The sequence below is a fragment of the Oreochromis niloticus genome, linkage group LG1 (genome assembly GCF_001858045.2).
Source record: "Oreochromis niloticus isolate F11D_XX linkage group LG1, O_niloticus_UMD_NMBU, whole genome shotgun sequence".
NCBI classification, from domain to species: domain Eukaryota; kingdom Metazoa; phylum Chordata; class Actinopteri; order Cichliformes; family Cichlidae; genus Oreochromis; species Oreochromis niloticus.
In genome coordinates this window covers 17,963,764-17,980,415 of record NC_031965.2, presented here as the reverse complement: position 1 = coordinate 17,980,415, position 16,652 = coordinate 17,963,764, and the positions used below count along the sequence as shown (strand labels likewise).

Below are 16,652 nucleotides of genomic sequence, written 5' to 3'. Positions count from 1 at the left end.
ACTGTATTAATCATTAGATGCATATAGAAAAATCAAGTAGCACAGAAACTGTAAATTCGTTGTCTGAATAAACAGCAGCTATTTTGACTTCTCTAATATAACCAACTATGGCTCTATGCCACAAACATATAGACGTACTATGTGGCAGGTTGAAATTAATTTCATCACTGACGTCTGTTTTTCCACTAGTCTTTATAAGATGCTTTCTTATTTCTACTTTTTCAAAAAAAAAAAGAAAAAAAAAAGAAATAATCACACAAGGACAGACACGGCCATCAGGGGTAGAGTGAAATGCTTAGGATAACAGAGGGGAACAAAGTAAAGGACCGAATGACATGACTGCATGAAGGTCAGCAGTTCTTTTGTGTCCATCGTTTTCCTCTATATTCGAAATATATTCAATATGAGTCACTTCTGTGGGCTGATTGCTCCAGAGGGCGGAGGAGCTGACACTCGTTGATATCCAGAGATATTTTCTGTTGGCTCTTTCCACAGAAAAAGGAAAGATAAAACAAAGTACAAATCCATAAAAACAAGCATTTATTATGATACTTTGTTAGTTTTTTTCCTAAAGTTTTTTCAATGCAAAGATAAATCGTTAACATTCACAAATATCAAGGCTAATAATACACTATACAGACAAAAGTATTGGGCCACACCTCTTAATTCTTGAAATTTTAAAATTAAACATTAAAAGGTTCTATTGGGGCTTGTAGTAAAAAGCACTTAAAGCCGCCAACACTCTGCAGACCCAGAAACTGCAGCGCTCCAAACCTCCTCTGGCATTAACATCAGCATGAAGACTGTGCGCAGGTAGCTTTGAGGTGCGAATCTCCATGTCTGAGCAGCTGAGCAGTGTAATATGTAGATGGCCCTGTACATTTGTCCTTATACCACAGTTCTTTGTTTAGTCATTTCTTGCTGATTGCTGTTTTAAAACTTGTCGTTTAGTGTTATATTTGTAACAACTTATTTCCCAGTTAATAATAATTAAATAAAAGTTAAACTAAAGCCTGATTATTGACCTCGTCTTTGTAACCGCAGGCACTCAGATGACACCATGGGACAATCCTGGAAACATTTTCTAATATTGACAATCTTCAGTTAGTGATTTAATCTTGGCGTTATAAAGAACCTTTTCATTATTATCATTATTATTGCTTTTACAAGGATGACTCTCACCATGAACCTTGACATTAGTGGTCTGTGTTCTGTATATATTTAACCAGCCCTTTCATCTTAGCGTTTCTCCCACGTATACTGTGGACAGACCTCTGTTTGCTTGTAAACTGAAGTAAATCCTGAATATCATTCTAATATGACAATGAATATTATGAAAGAATGCTTTAATGAGGTTAAACCCATTCTCCCATGCGGTTTTGGTACCTTAATTATAATTTTCTGTGATGAAAATTACAGAAATGGGATGAAATCCAGAAATAAATGCTTACTCACTAAATGTTATACATCCAAGTTCGTTTAAGACAACAGTCTGCCTATCTGACAAGTATCCCTCTCAGGTAACTCCTGTAAGTTTGCTGCTCTTGTCAGTATTAAGTAGTCTTTGCGCCCCATCCAGACTGTATATGTCTGAGAGGAAGGAGGTCTGTAACAAGAGCTCGGGCCTGTTCTCCTGGAACCAAGCAGCGCACGTGACAGCGATTCATTAGAGCTGGTTGTTCACACTACAGCTTGAGAGCACAGCACAGCTGCTGCCTTCTCATGGCATTGACGCCATCCGTCGCAGGCTCTCATGTGTGGATGGTTCACTTCGTCTCTTCTGGCAACTGAAATCAATCACACCCAGGACCAAACGCAGCAGCAGCAGGGACAGAAGAAGAGGCAGGAGGCCAAACCGGACCAGGAGCCAAGTGAGCAGTAGCAGCAGACAAGGAGGAAGAAGCTGATTCATGTTCATATACAGTGTAACACACACTGAAATGGTTAGAGGAGAGCTGCTGCAGAGTCACGAAAGCACAAAGCTTCATTTGCAAAAAGATGCAGATGATGTACAGATATTATCTGATTATTATCTTATCTTATACACGAGTATTGACCCAAATAATGAGGTAGGGATGGACTCCTGCAAACAGCACCAGAAGAAGGTTGATTAAAGTCTCCTGAATGAGATACAAATATGGATTCCCAGTAACCTTTGTGGATAATTTAAGATTTTATTTATTTTTCCTGTTTAATTGAACAGAGTGCAAATTAAAAAACAAGCGAACTATAATTTAATGTTGCACTATGCTAAAACAAATCTCAGAGATTTGTTCCCACCCATCTTGAAAGATCGCAAGATTAAAATAATACATCTACATAAATGTCTTTACTGCTTTTCTTCTTGTTTAGTTCCTCACTCTCTAACAGGGTTATGATTAGGCTTTACAAACGCCTCTAATACTTTATTATTAGTTAATAAGCAATTGATTACTATTGTGCATTATATTAGGCGTTATGTTAACAAAAAACAGCTGTGTTTTGCGACATTGATTTGTCCATATTATAAACCTGCCTCACTGGAAGTTAGTTCCAAAGAAACTCGGCCCACGACTTGTAAACTTTTACATTTATTCACAGTTGGTCAAGTTTCATAAATAATTTATAATGAAAGAAAAATGTTCACAGGATGTCCAGTCTAGGCCTCCAAGTGTCCACAGCCAGTCCACTCACATACTCAGCACAGGAGCCACACAAGGTTGCAGCTGGAGCCCTTCTCTTTACTCTGCATACCCTGTATGCATATGACTGCACGCTACGCTGTAACACAAAACCCATCAGACAATGCCGTGGCTTCCGCAGTCCGCAGACAATGCCGTGGCAGGGCTGATCAGTGGAGGAGATGAGTCTGCCTGCAGAGGTTCAGAAGCTGACAGGCTGATGTGCTGAAAACAAGTTGGTTCTAAATACCAACAGGACCAGAGAACTGATAATTGAGTTCAGGAGAAGTCAGAATGGCCACTTACCACTGAACATACAGTGCTGTTCTCAGGAAACAGTCTGTGTTATGCTTTTTTAATGAGGCAGTGCGTGTTGTATGTCCATGTGAGGTCCCTGAAACCGGAGACTCTCTCAAGCTCCCTTATGTATACAGTGCTGTGAAAAAGTATTTGCCCTCTTCCTGATTTCTTTCTTTTTTTTTTATATTTGTTCACAACACTGTATATGGAAAAGGGTTGGAGGGAGTGTTTAGTTTCAGGCACCTCACACAGACACACAACACACACTGCCTCATCACAAAAAGTACAACAAAGACTGTTTCCTGAGAACTCCTGAGAAATTAATTTTCCAGGAAGTGTACAGTGTCACTTTTTTTTTCTACACAGCGACATTAAAGTAACCTTGATTCTTGTAAAAGTGACATTTCATCCAGCACTTCATATCAATAAAGCATGTAGTTACAAGCTCCAACTCTTTTATACAGGATATGAGTACATCAGAAGGACAGCTTAGGTTGAACAGTTTGAAAGCAAAGTTAAAGAGACAAAGGATATTGAATCTGGAGATGCCATATAGGAGCATAAGAGGAAGACCACAAAACTGATTCATTGAGTGAGAGAAGGTGGACATCCAGAGGGTTGGTATACCAGAGGAGGACGCAAGACATAGGGTGAAATTAAGGCAGATAATCTGTGGCAACTCCTAGGGGGGGACAGGAGGAAGAAGAAAAAAAAAGAAGGGGAAGAAGGAGAATTTGAATGTATTCTTTAGTGTAATATTTCGCGTTAGGTAAAGTTTTTACACCGAGGTTGCAAACACACTCCTGAGCAGCAGGCCTCGCCTCGGTTCCTACTTACTTTTAATGCGCTTACGAAGAAGAAAGGCTACTTTGCTTTTTTCCGGTGACGTAACTTCCTTTCTGTCCGTGCTAACCTCAGAGTGAACACGCGCTCTCCTATCTAGCTCAAGTAAGTTTGGTTTTAAAACGTAAATAATGTGTTAAACACTAAGAAAATAACCGAGCCACCCAGATAAGCATGTACATTTTCAGCCCAGGCATTTTAAGAACATTAAAGAGCGTTTAGCCGACATTAATTCCGTTCTTTGGCTCCCGGAGCTGACGCTAGGTTGGCTAATGGTAGCGGAGAGCCGCATGGGTGTTAAAATTATGCTGTGTTTTCCCACATTGTCGCATTTTTTAGGCTTTATAGAGGTAGAGAAAATTGTATTTTAGTAGAAGCATATTCAATATTGGAAAATATGTAGTTTTTAGATAAGTGGACGATGGGTATCGGCTGTAAAGTGAAGCAGCGAACTGCTGTTTTACTGAAAATCGCCGTAATAACTCAGAAATGCGTTGGGATCACAGTCCTGTAGCTGTCTAAACCCGGGGAAAAAACTGACCCCTGAAGGGGTCGACCGTATGTCTTTTTTATGTTTTGTTTTTTTAATGATGCATTAACAGGGACAACATTTAATATTTTCCTGCTGTGATGAAGCCATATATTTCTTATAAACCGTAACATTTTCACATAAAAGTCAGAGATTGATCTTTTGAGACATGTCATGACTTTCTCCAGGCTTTGATTTTTATATAAAAATTTATCATATGCTGATAATGAAGCAAAATGAACATGTTTGTGTGAGTTGTGGTGTTTCCACTTTTGTTAATGTAAAAACAGATTGTCTGAACTTTAGACATCACTCATGTTCCTGTGTCCATACAAACGTCAAGCATGGTTACTAATGTTTCCAGTAAACTTTGTGTTTCAGGATGCGTTACGTTGCTGCTTACCTGCTGGCTGCCCTCGGTGGCAATGAAAACCCTGATGCCAAGGACATCAAGAAGATCCTGGAGAGCGTTGGCATTGAAACCGATGACACACGCCTCGACAAGGTACACAGCCACCTGCTCCTCTTTGTGTTTTATTACTGTTGTGGCTTCAGTTTTTCCCAGCAGCTGGTTCCTACCTTTAGGTTATGTTTATAATTGCATCTCTCTTTCTCTCTCTCTCTCTCTCTCTCTCTCTCTCCCAACAGGTTATCAGTGAGCTGAAGGGCAAGAACGTGAATGACGTTATTGCCACAGGTGAGTTTCCCGCAGTTTCATTTATGTGTGTGTGAGACCATGATTAATTTTGGTTTAAAATTTTGTTTGGCTGAAATGTTGTTAGGTCTGAAAGTTTAGAATTAAATGGATTCAGGCATGATTTTAATACTGAAATGGACTGCCTGCAGGGGTCTGAACTAGTTTATGATGTTGGATATTGTGACTAGTGATAAACTCCTTTGACGCACAGGAAAAACAGATTTAAGGGTTAAAAAAAAAAAGATTTATTAAAAATATGAGTGAACTAAGCTCTCAATGCTGGATTCCTCAGCAATGGAGGATGGCACAGTGTGTATGGATCACAGTTATACTGGAGAATTTGTTCATTGAAAATGGTTAATAAAGGTATTGTGTATATACAAATTACTTATTGTATACACAAATTATACTTATGAAGTTTTATTAGTCATCTTACACACTCTGTGCAGTAAGAATTAAAAACAAACACAGTATCAAGTTTAAAAGACTAAAAAAAGAACTAATTACTAAACAACTACTAAAAAAAAGATACAGCTAAGAACAACAGTATGAAATATAAATGTCATAATGTAGAGTACTGCAGATGGGCAGAAAAGTGGCACAGTGTTAAAGGTTAATATCAGCGCTATTGGTGCATGCAGCAAGTGATACTTGTAATGCAAAAACAATCCTAAAATACAGTTGGGATGGTGTGAGTACAAGTAGTAAAACATCAATATTTCATTTTCTTATTTGGGTCTTCGTGATAGCTGATCTTGCACCCTATTTGTGGGCAGAAATAAAATATTTCATGTGTGTGTCATGGTGCATTTGCTGTGATAATTTCAAGAGTTTTCTTGCCATAGTTTCTATAAACCTGCAGGGCATTATATCCTATTGGACAAAGTGAATCGATTTGAATATGAGATAAGAAAAAAGTTGTATTTAATGAGATGTGTAAAGTCAGACCACATGTAATGATAACGGACTGTTTCTGACCTCTGTCTTGTTTCTGACTGCTGAGTGTCGATGTTATCACTTGTGCTTCATGTCTGCCAACTCGTGTCTCCTCAGGTTACGGTAAGCTGGCCAGCATGCCAGCAGGTGGTGCCGTAGCCGTTGCCAGCTCTGCAGCTGCTGGCTCAGGCGGAGCCGCAGCTCCTGCTGCAGGTGAGCATTGCAGCTTAGCACCTTGTTTGGCACCATCAATCATATTTGGCACTTTGTGATTTTGCCTTCACCTTGTATGTTTGTACAACTACATGGAGCCAAATAATGATCTGTTGACATGAAAGATGCATCTAAACAAGTTAATCCACACAAAATCCACACTATACTGGGTAAATACAGTGCAGGCAATTTAATTTATGCTAAGGTTTTAAGTTTAATGGTTTTAGAAAAGAGGCTTTTTTTTGTTTTCATATTAATACAGCAGCGTGTAAGCAACACCCAACAAAAACTGGGAAATTCAAAAATAAAAATCAGTTGCATTTAATTATATTTCAAAACACCCGTTATATTAGGCAACCACATGAGCAGGTTGCTGTGTCATGGTGATGACAGCAGGAAGTGATATCAAGTGCTTTTTGTTTTTCAGCTGAGGAGAAGAAAGAGGAGAAGAAGGAAGAGTCTGAGGAGTCCGATGATGACATGGGATTCGGCCTCTTCGATTAAACTCCTTGAGCTGATCAATAAAGTTTTTACAAAATCCCTCTTATGCAGCTTTTCTCTTTACTTTAAAACTTGTGAGGTTGTGTAATTTGACCTGATCGGGCCTATTCAGTGTTCGGGTATGTGAACTTATTCAAATTAATGGAGAAAAAAACAAAAATCTGAAAAGGCTCTGGCTGATGAAATTGATCCCAGTGCTCAGTAGATGGCGCTGTGGAGCCTTTCAGCGCTAAAGGGATGAAAGCAGACGACACCAGATCCTTCATTTTGGGCTTTTGTTCAGCGGTTTGAATTATCCACGAGCTTAGACACAGATCTCCACACTTGACACCGGTGAGGCCAACACTTGAATTATTTACAGCTAAGGATAAAGTGTCACGTGACGGCGAGCTGCCAGCACGGCTGAAGCTGCACGTAGTCCTCTGTGTGTCAGCAGCAGTGAGCCTCCGAGGGGGAAAAGTGCAGTTGCAAGAAAAGAAAAATGAGTTTTGAGGAAAAAGAAAGAATGCTGCTGCTTTAATTGCATAGCGTAAAGGTAAATAAGACAGTTGTGTAAAGGATAAACGCTTCGCCGATTGAGTGTCGGCAGCCTGTCGCTATAACAACTTTACACATTAGTCAATATCAGTACTCGCATACATCTTAATGTTTAACCTTTATAAAATGCATTTAACAAGTAAGAGAAGACTGTTTTACAATGCTTGATGTGAGTAAAACGCAAACCTACATGTATGTAAAATTCAAGCGTTGGTCTAGAAATTATACTTTTATAGTTAACTCATTAGATTTTGGCAGGGAACAAACGTTTTTACAAAACAGCTCAGGTGTAATAAGTAACGTGTTAGAAGCGATAATAAAATTAAAACAAACACTCTCGTGAACGCATATTATCACCGAGTAAAGGTCGACACCCAGAATGTAAATTATTCACCACAGTATAAACAGCACAGGCGTCCAGTATCAAGAGCAATTTTGTCTCATTATATGAGACCAAACATCACACGTTGTTTTTATTGACTGGGAGTTCTACTGATTGCCTCTTCCAAGTATCTAGGGTGACAAGGTGTCCTACTTCACGTGGAGCTGAACAGCATTTTATACCTTGACCCCTTGTCCTACATATTAGGACATCGTCCTACATTTGGGTCTTGTTTAACCTCCTAGAACATGGCGTCCACATATGTGGACATCACATTTTTGGTTATTTTGACCAAAATACTCAATTTTGCTCTACATGGGCCTGATATCCACTTACGAGGACATTATACTGCTACTGTTCTATCAAAATTTTAAATGAATATCCTCATTTGTGGCTCTCGTTTTTCTTAAAAACAAAAATAAGGTAAAAACAAAAAATCTGGAAATTCTTTGTTTTTACATTCATTGGGCCCCAATGTGACCAAATATCAAAGAGAAATTAAAAATGCATGGTGTGGAAGAGTTCGGGTCTTAGGAGGTTAAAAGAGAAGACGGATAGCTCACTAGAAAGATTTGGCTCAAATATGGATCCATTCCTACTGAAAATCAAAGATCAAATGCTGAAACATTTGCTTCCTTGTAAAAAGCTTTGAAATTTTAATTTGAAAACAATTACAGCACAATTGTTCTTTTTTATGATCTGTGCGACAGCTTTAACCCAGACAGCTTATGCGTGTTTATTTTTCAAGTTAGATGCATAAAAATGTTCAAACAACAAAGTAGTGAATGCTGCCTAGCATGGGACACCTGTGAATCAAACTGTCCACAGAGGCCCAAAACATTTTCTATACCTGGCAGCATGTATGTCTTTTAATACTGTAAAATTGGGCAGTTTAACATAGCAGTTTATAGGCATGGACTTTCTTTTGCGGTCATATTTAAATGACACTTCAGAGGCTACAGGCCAGAACGAGTACTTCAATCAAACAGTCAACACTTTTCACCAAAAAAACTTACTCGAGCGGCAGCTGATCAGTTTGCTCAGTTATTATTCTCATAAATTGTTAGGCAGATAAAATATCTGCAGACATTTTAAATAATTCATTTAGGGAAGTGTGTGCATTTTTCTTGGCACACACCCCCACTAATACCACAAATAGCCCATAAATCTGTGGGAAACACTGATGTCACTTTCAAACTTTCCACAGTCAAAATCAATGGAGAAAAACTTGAATCACAGCATCCCTACTGGTAAACGGGATATTGATTGGACTGTTCTGCAAAAAGCAGGCTAGACAGAAACAATTTACCAGATTATTGTGTTTTTCCCTCTTCAGAGGAAAATGTGAATAAGATGCGCAGATTTCGGAGTAATTGCCTCATTCGCGTGAAGGCAATCAAAGAAAGCAAAAAAAAAGAGAAACAGAACGAACAGAAGTCTGGACACATTCAGGAGGTAGACGTGGTACACCAGCTGTACGGACCAGTCTCTCCAGTCAGGGAGAAGAATGTAGGAGGTGAATAATGGATGTAGAAGTAAGCGGGCATGGCTGCTTAGGGAGGGAGACAGTAGTTTCTATCAGCTGATAATGAAACGCTCAGTGAAACTTTGGCAGTTGACAGGCACATCCCTGACCTTTCCCTCCATTGATCTCCTTTAGCGTACCAGCTGGTCAATTCCATTTTAATTTGATGAGTAACCTTAGGAACTAGGTATGGTGTATGAGTCACATGCTTTAGGAGTTAGGAGTTGTTTTTGAATAGAGGTTCATCACATTAGTGAAGCATGCGCACACACAGAGCTATTTAAAAAAAAGCCTTAATGGCTGCATTAATTTTCCAGCAGTGTGACTCTTTTGTGTTGTCATAAAAGCTGTTCAGCAGATGAAGATCAGGAAAGCACGACAAATTAATGCACATGTGAGGAGACTCAAATGATAAGCAAATGATACTCATACCCACAGGAAGCACTGACTTAACGCGGGCATTCAGTGCATGGTTGCACGGACATGCCCTCTGCATGTACCTCCATATCCTTGTCCAATTATCAGTTGAGACCCATGGCTAAAATTGTCACGCCTGTGAAGACAATGAGCTCCTTTGTGTTTGTGAATATTCATAAGGTGCTCTGTTTAGAGAGCCTCCAATTATGCTGTATTAGCACTCCAGTGTACAAGGAGAAAATGATGATGATGGCTGCTCAGTGATGATAGTGATTTAAGTAAACAGATTCATCAAATGTGGCCTTCAGCAGGCTGCGGATGCACTTCCCTGTCGTGTCAGTTTGAAATTGAAGGAGGCGATCACTTGTTTTTTGTGTCAGTACTTTTAGAGTAAACTTTTGCTGCATACAAGTCTCCTAAGTAAACAGGAAAACACCGAGCTTTAAGGAGCTCCTTTCAGAGGCAGTAGTCACATCTGTATAAACAAGTAATGTATCTGTGACCCATATTTCTCACAGACTACCAAATACGCTTCAAGTTGTGCAAAGGCATCTTTTGAGCAGGGACTAATAACTGGAACTCCTTGATATGAATCGTGCAGCAAACTTTAACGATCGCCCTTTCATAACATGCAGCTTTTCCTCTGCTGTTCAAAAGAGTCCCATCAATAAAGAAAATCAGTGGAAGGTCAAGATCAAGATCGCTCGAGAAATCCCGGATTCAAAATGTGCTGAAATTGTGTAGTACAGTCTTCTCCTGTGGCCTCTCAATTCCATTCAATTTGATGCTCAATATCAAAGAGTGTAGGGTTGTCCCAGCAGCAGCTTCTACTACTACAGACCGTGAAATATGGCTTACTACTGCCATCAAATATTCAGTAATCATGTGGGAGAAGAAGCTGCTGTGAAGCAAGCAGGTCTTACTTGGTTGCACGGTGTAGTGTCACATGCACAGCGAAGAGTCACATGCACTCACACTCTGATTCTTCTACCACAATGACAAGTCGCACAAAGCACGTAGCCTTCATCATCCAACAGTGTGTGCTGCAGGCGCAATAAACCTTCCAAGAACATGGCATATTGGTTCTGTGCACTGTCTATGCAAATGGAAACCTGTCAGCAAAGCTCTGAGAAATGGCTTGTACATGCACTGATAACATAGCACAGAGCAGACAGCATAGGATTGGATTAGGAGCAGAAGCATATTCTCAAAAGACGTAACAGGAAGGGATCGATGCTAGGAGGTTGTTTGATCCCACTCCAATGGGCTTGTCCACACAGCGTGCATTCACTCAGTGTGATTTGATGGCTGGGTCGTACTCTAAATGCGCTCTGTATTAACATTTCAGGTTTCACTTTCTGCAGCGAGCTGCTTTACATCCTTAAAGGGACTCGGCCGTACCTTGATATTTGTTCATTATTGCAGATATTTCACAACTCATTTTTCCATTTTGATTTATTTGTTTGCACGAACCCGGAGCAACTGCAAACTGTCCATCAGTGTATTGCATTATTAAGCAGAGAGCATGTCTGGTACATCGGCATGCAAACTGGGCAGTCATTCATCACAACGTGAATCACCTCCATGAGTTTTCCTGCTTCATTACAAACACGGTGGTATCCAAAATGAGAAATCAGTATTAAATCCTGCTGAGAGCATTCCTCGATACTATGTAATGTGGGATGTTTAAAAGGCTTTTAATGAACAAAACAGACACCACGTCGTTTTAAATAGATGAGGCTTAAAATAAGAGATACTTTACTCTCCGAACATTGTTCCTAGTTTCCATTCATCCATTTAGTTTACTCTGGTCTTAATCAAGATCTTAAGAAGAGATATTGTTAGAACTTAGAAATAGGAGGACCAATTCAGACTAAGTTTGGAATATGCATTGCTGGACAGAAGAAAGTGGCACACCTATTCATCTTCAAAACAGGTTTGACTGACAGGTTAAAAGTTTACAAGACAAGATGCTGAAACGTTACTGTGTGTGTGTGTGTGTGTGTGTGTGTGTGTGTGTGTGTGTGTGTGAAAGAGAGAGCTTGAGAGAAGCTGAGCTTTATTCAAAGTGATTTGAAACAAACTGCAGCAATAAGGGCAAACTAGTGCACAGTTATGTTTAAGTGAGTGTTATTTTGTATGCATTTGTACAGTTCGATAACTGTGAGAGTACATTGATAGCATTTAGCTCTAGTAACAGGCATTTGTACCAGTGAGCATGAAAAAGTAGGGGAAAGACCTAGTATGTAAGCACTGACTGGTACTGTACAGTATATGTGTGTGTGTGTCTGTGTGTGTTTTTATGCTCGAGTGTATGAATAAACGAGTCAGTTTTAAACAGTAGCAATTTAAACAGTAGAAGAGTAGCACTATATTTATAAAGAATTACAAACAACAATTATTTGATGCTCAAATTAATTAATTAATTCATATCCAGTTTATTTCCAATTAGTTCCGAATTCATTTTGAATTCAATTCAATTCAATTTTATTGATATAGCAGCAAGTCACACCATCAGTCACTTCAAGGCTGTATGTATTATTGTACGGTAGACCCTACAATAATACATACAAAGAACCCAACAATCATATGACCCCCTATGAGCAAGCACTTTGGCGACAGTGGGGAGGAAAAACTCCCTTTTAAAAGGAAGAAACCTACAGCAGAACCAGGCTCAGGGAGGGGCGGCCATCTGCTGCGACCGGTTGGGGTGAGAGAAGGAAGACATTTGTTGTAGGTCTGACTGAAGGACTGATGTGATGGTAAGTTGACTGCTGCTCCGCTTTGAATATTGAGAGATTAGTCAATGGATTTTAAGCCCAATTGTGCCTAAGTTTAAGACCATATTCATTGGTTGTTTTTGGTGTTGTTATTACTTTGGGCTTTTTTTCACGAGAATTGCTAGCTTCCCTAGAGTTTTGGACACCCAGACAATCAGATGATTGCTGAGAAAGCACAAGGTTTCATACCACTGTGCTATTCATGTCGGTGCAGGATGGTCTCCTAGAGAGGCCAGGGTTGAAAAAAGGGATGCTTCAGAACCTCCGAGGGTGTTATGCGCTGATTTGCATCCAAGGCCAACATCTGTTTGATTAGCCTGACAAGTAATTGTTGGCCATTTTCAGGTCCTCGCCTAACCTTCATTAGTTTTTCGAGGTCATCGAGACACTTAAGTTTTATATATCGAGTTTCCTTGGATTGATAATCTGTCTCGTATTGAAATTGTTCTTTGAGTGTACTTTGCATTACATTTTGAATCCACTATCTTAAAAGAGCTCCAATTACAGACAGAAATGTCAAAAATGTTACAACTATCCCCGGTCTCCCCTACTGTAGATCCTGGTTTGTTGGGATCTAAGTGAGGAAAACTACACACAATGCTCCAACACATACAATACTTAGTATGTGCAAGCAGTGTTTATTTTTTTCTCTCATTAAAAACAATAAGTGAAGAAACAAACAAAAACAACCCTAAGGAGAGCTGGTTGCCCCTTTGGGAAACCTTGTCTTGGTTATGACACAACAAGCCTACGCTATGGATTTTTACTAAGGCAACCCCTGTACAGGGTGTCATAATGAACCTGTTAGTCATGTTCTGGTAAGTGATCATGAGACTGTTTCTTAACCTCCAATTTTCTGGAATGTTTTAATGGCATAGTACAAAAAAAAAATAATAGATGAATCATCCCACGTGATCAAAGGTGAGTCAGCAGATGTGATGTCTTGGTACAAACCACAAACAGGACCAAAGACATACGAGCTAGTTAGTATTATCACTTCTAAGTTGACTTTGTTCACATGTGAATGATTGAAATGTACTCAGTGTGATGCAATACGGTGCCGCTATTATAACAGTTAGTTATTGCATGGTAATTTATGGAATATGCTGTGAATTTAACTAAGATTACACAGCAGTAGCAGTAATGCGAGTTACTTCCCCAAAGTGAAAACTTTAAACGTTAGCCCGACACTTAACTAGCCAACTTAAGGCTTTCTGATTGAATGCTAAAAGCGGCGTTGTCACCAAGTAAATAGAATATTGATTATATTTTTGTGTATTGCTGCAGCTTTTTCAAGTATGAACTTGGTGCTTTTGGCAACCTTAGGGGGAAATAATGGTAATATGGCTGATCCATATGGACACAAAGAATATACACTTTTTTTGTGCTACCGAAGTTCCCTCGCTTTCATCCAAAATCTGTTTATCGTTAAACAACTTAAACATAATTGCCTCAAACTCACATTAAGGCCTGTGGGGCACTATCAGCCACTGAGACAGTAGACAAATGACTATTTCATACTTTAAGGCTGCCTGTTTATTTAATTCAAACCAGTTCAAGCCAAGCTAGCATCACAATGGGGGAAGAAAGGTGATTCAAGTGACTCTGAACGCAGTTGTTGGTGTCAGATGGGCTGGCCTGAGTGTTTCAGAAACTGCTGATCTACTGGGATTTTCCCACAGAAACATTTCTAGGGTTTACGGAGTATGAAAAAGAGAAATTATGCAGTTTCTCTGGGTGAAAAGCCTTGTTGATGTCAGAGGAGAATGGCCAGACTTGCTTCAAACTCTGGAAAGTAACAGTAACTGAAATAACCACTCGTTACACCAAAGGTGTGCAGAAGAGCATCTCTGAATACACAAAACCTGAAGCAGATAGGCAGCAGAAGACCACACTGTGTGCTACTCTTGTCTGCAAAGAACAGGAAACTGAGGCTACAATTCACACAAGATCACCAAAATTGTACAACAAAAGACTGGAAAAATGTTGATCTCATGAGTATAAATTTCTGCTCCCACATTCAGAATCCTGATCAGAATTTGGTGTAAACAAGATGAAAATACTGATCCATAGTGTCTTTTATCAATGGTTCAGACTAGCGGTAGTGGTAAAAAGATGTGGGGATATTTTTTCACCATGCTTTGAGCCCCTTAGCATCAACTGGGCATCGTTTAAACACCACAGCCCACCTGAGTACTGTTATTGACCATGTCCATCCATTTATGACTATAATGGACTTATTTTTGGGTAGCTACTTCTAGCAGAATAATGTGCCATGTCACAAAGCTTGAATCATCCCAAACTAGTTTCTTGAACATGACAATAAGTTCACTACACAAATGATCTCCATGGACACCAGACCTCAATCCAGAACACCTTTGGGATGTGGTGGGTCAGGAAATGTACATCATGGAGCGACTGTGTGATGCTGTTACATCAATATGAACCAAAATCTCTGAGGAGTGTTTCTAGCACCTTGTTAAATCTATGCGATAAAGAGTTAAGCTGGTCCAAATTTGTACAAGAAAATGTGAGTGTAGGGGAGACCGGGGATAGTTGTAATGTGGGTCAGTTGTAACACTTCCAATTTCTCCAATCAGGGCTAAGTTTCAAATGATGTGACTCATCCTGTGCATGCCCAATTCAGTTCTGCTATCACATGTGAAAAATCAGCACATTTTGTCAAACACAGACACTTTAACACGAAAAAAAGTAATTTGTATGCCAAAAAGTAAGTTTTTCTACTTTATTTCAATTTCTAATAGCATTATCTGCTTTGCAGTTAAACTCATCAAACTTAAATTATGTTATTTGTATGTCTATGGGGATATAATCTGTGTAGGTCTTTAGTGCTAATGTTTTAGCCGTTGGCTGTAATCTTAGCTAGTTCATGGCTATAGGAGTCTGGGTCAGTTGTAACAGCAACAGTCTGGGTTAGTTGTAACAATAATGCAGATGTTACAACTTACCACACTATTACTTTAACTTATATTAAACAAGTTGGGGCAACGACATCAGCAGAGAGGTTCACTGGTCACCTTTGTATATGTGGTTAATGCCATTGGCAACACAATTCCTCCACTGTTTGTTCCCACACATACATTATGCAGACCACTGTGTCAGAGATGGACCAGTAGGAAGTATTGGTAGTGGAAATAAATCAGGATGGGTGCAAGAAACAGCACTTTGCAAACCACACCAAGGTAAGCCATGATAAAAAGTAATGGAATTGCGATGCTGGTGCACAACTACATTTTTTCAGCTTCATTGTTATGTTCAAAAGTTGGTGCAAGAGTTGTAGGTTACGATGCCCACTGAGCCAATGAGGCCAAACTCAAGGAAGACCAACCAAAATTAATGAAATATTCAGTTGCATAAAATTCCATAATTTGTCTTTTTTGGGGGGTTGGAATATGTTCAAAAGCTAGATTTCTGCATTCTGTCACACACACACAGCTACATAAATGGCTCTAAGTGCATTCATGTGTTGAATAAAAAAGATTACATGTTAATGTTTTGTCAGTACCCTTATTTCATTGTGTTACATTTCACCCCAGGATATGTTACAACTAACCCAGACTATGGGGTTAATTGTAACATTTCACTCTTTGTGTTTGAGACCATACCATCCAATGGGTAATTGTGCTGCAGAGAAAATAGCTGCACTATTTAATAGCAGAGACATGTAAATACTTTGCATTACATTTTGAATCCACTACCTTAAAAGAGCTCCAATTTACAGACAGAAATGTCAAAAATGTTACAACTATCCCCGGTCTCCCCTACTGTAGATCCCGGTTTGTTGGGATCTAAGTGAGGAAAACTACACACAATGCTCCAACACATACAATACTTAGTATGTGCAAGCAGTGTTTATTTTTTTCTCTCATTAAAAACAATAAGTGAAGAAACAAACAAAAACAACCCTAGGGAGAGCTGGTTGCCCCTTTGGGAAACCTTGTCTTGGTTATGACACAACAAGCCTACGCTATGGATTTTTACCAAGGCAACCCCTGTACAGGGTGTCATAATGAACTTGTTAGTCATGTTCTGGTAAGTGATCATGAGACTGTTTCTTAACCTCCAATTTTCTGAAATGTTTTAATGGCATAGTACAAAAAAACAAAAAAAAAAAAAAAAAAAAAAAAGATGAATCATCCCACGTGATCAAAGGTGAGTCAGCAGATGTGATGTCTTGGTACAAACCACAAACAGGACCAAAGACATACGAGCTAGTTAGTATTATCACTTCTAAGTTGACTTTGTTCACATGTGAATGAAAATGATGAAAATGATGTTTTGAAATGAAACTAAATAAAGTCAAATAGGCTC

General features: G+C 39.2%; 1 protein-coding gene across 1 annotated transcript; it reads left to right on the top strand.

The window, feature by feature from the left end:
• The first annotated feature begins 3,762 nt into the window (after window positions 1–3,762).
• Window positions 3,763–6,725, top strand: rplp2b (ribosomal protein, large P2 b). The gene is made up of 5 exons (XM_003445693.5): window positions 3,763–3,908; window positions 4,714–4,837; window positions 4,981–5,029; window positions 6,083–6,178; window positions 6,606–6,725. Exons 2-5 carry the CDS (start codon window positions 4,715–4,717, stop codon window positions 6,680–6,682), a joined length of 345 nt encoding a protein of 114 aa, XP_003445741.1. The 5' UTR covers window positions 3,763–3,908; window position 4,714; the 3' UTR covers window positions 6,683–6,725.
• Window positions 6,726–16,652: the final 9,927 nt, after the last annotated feature.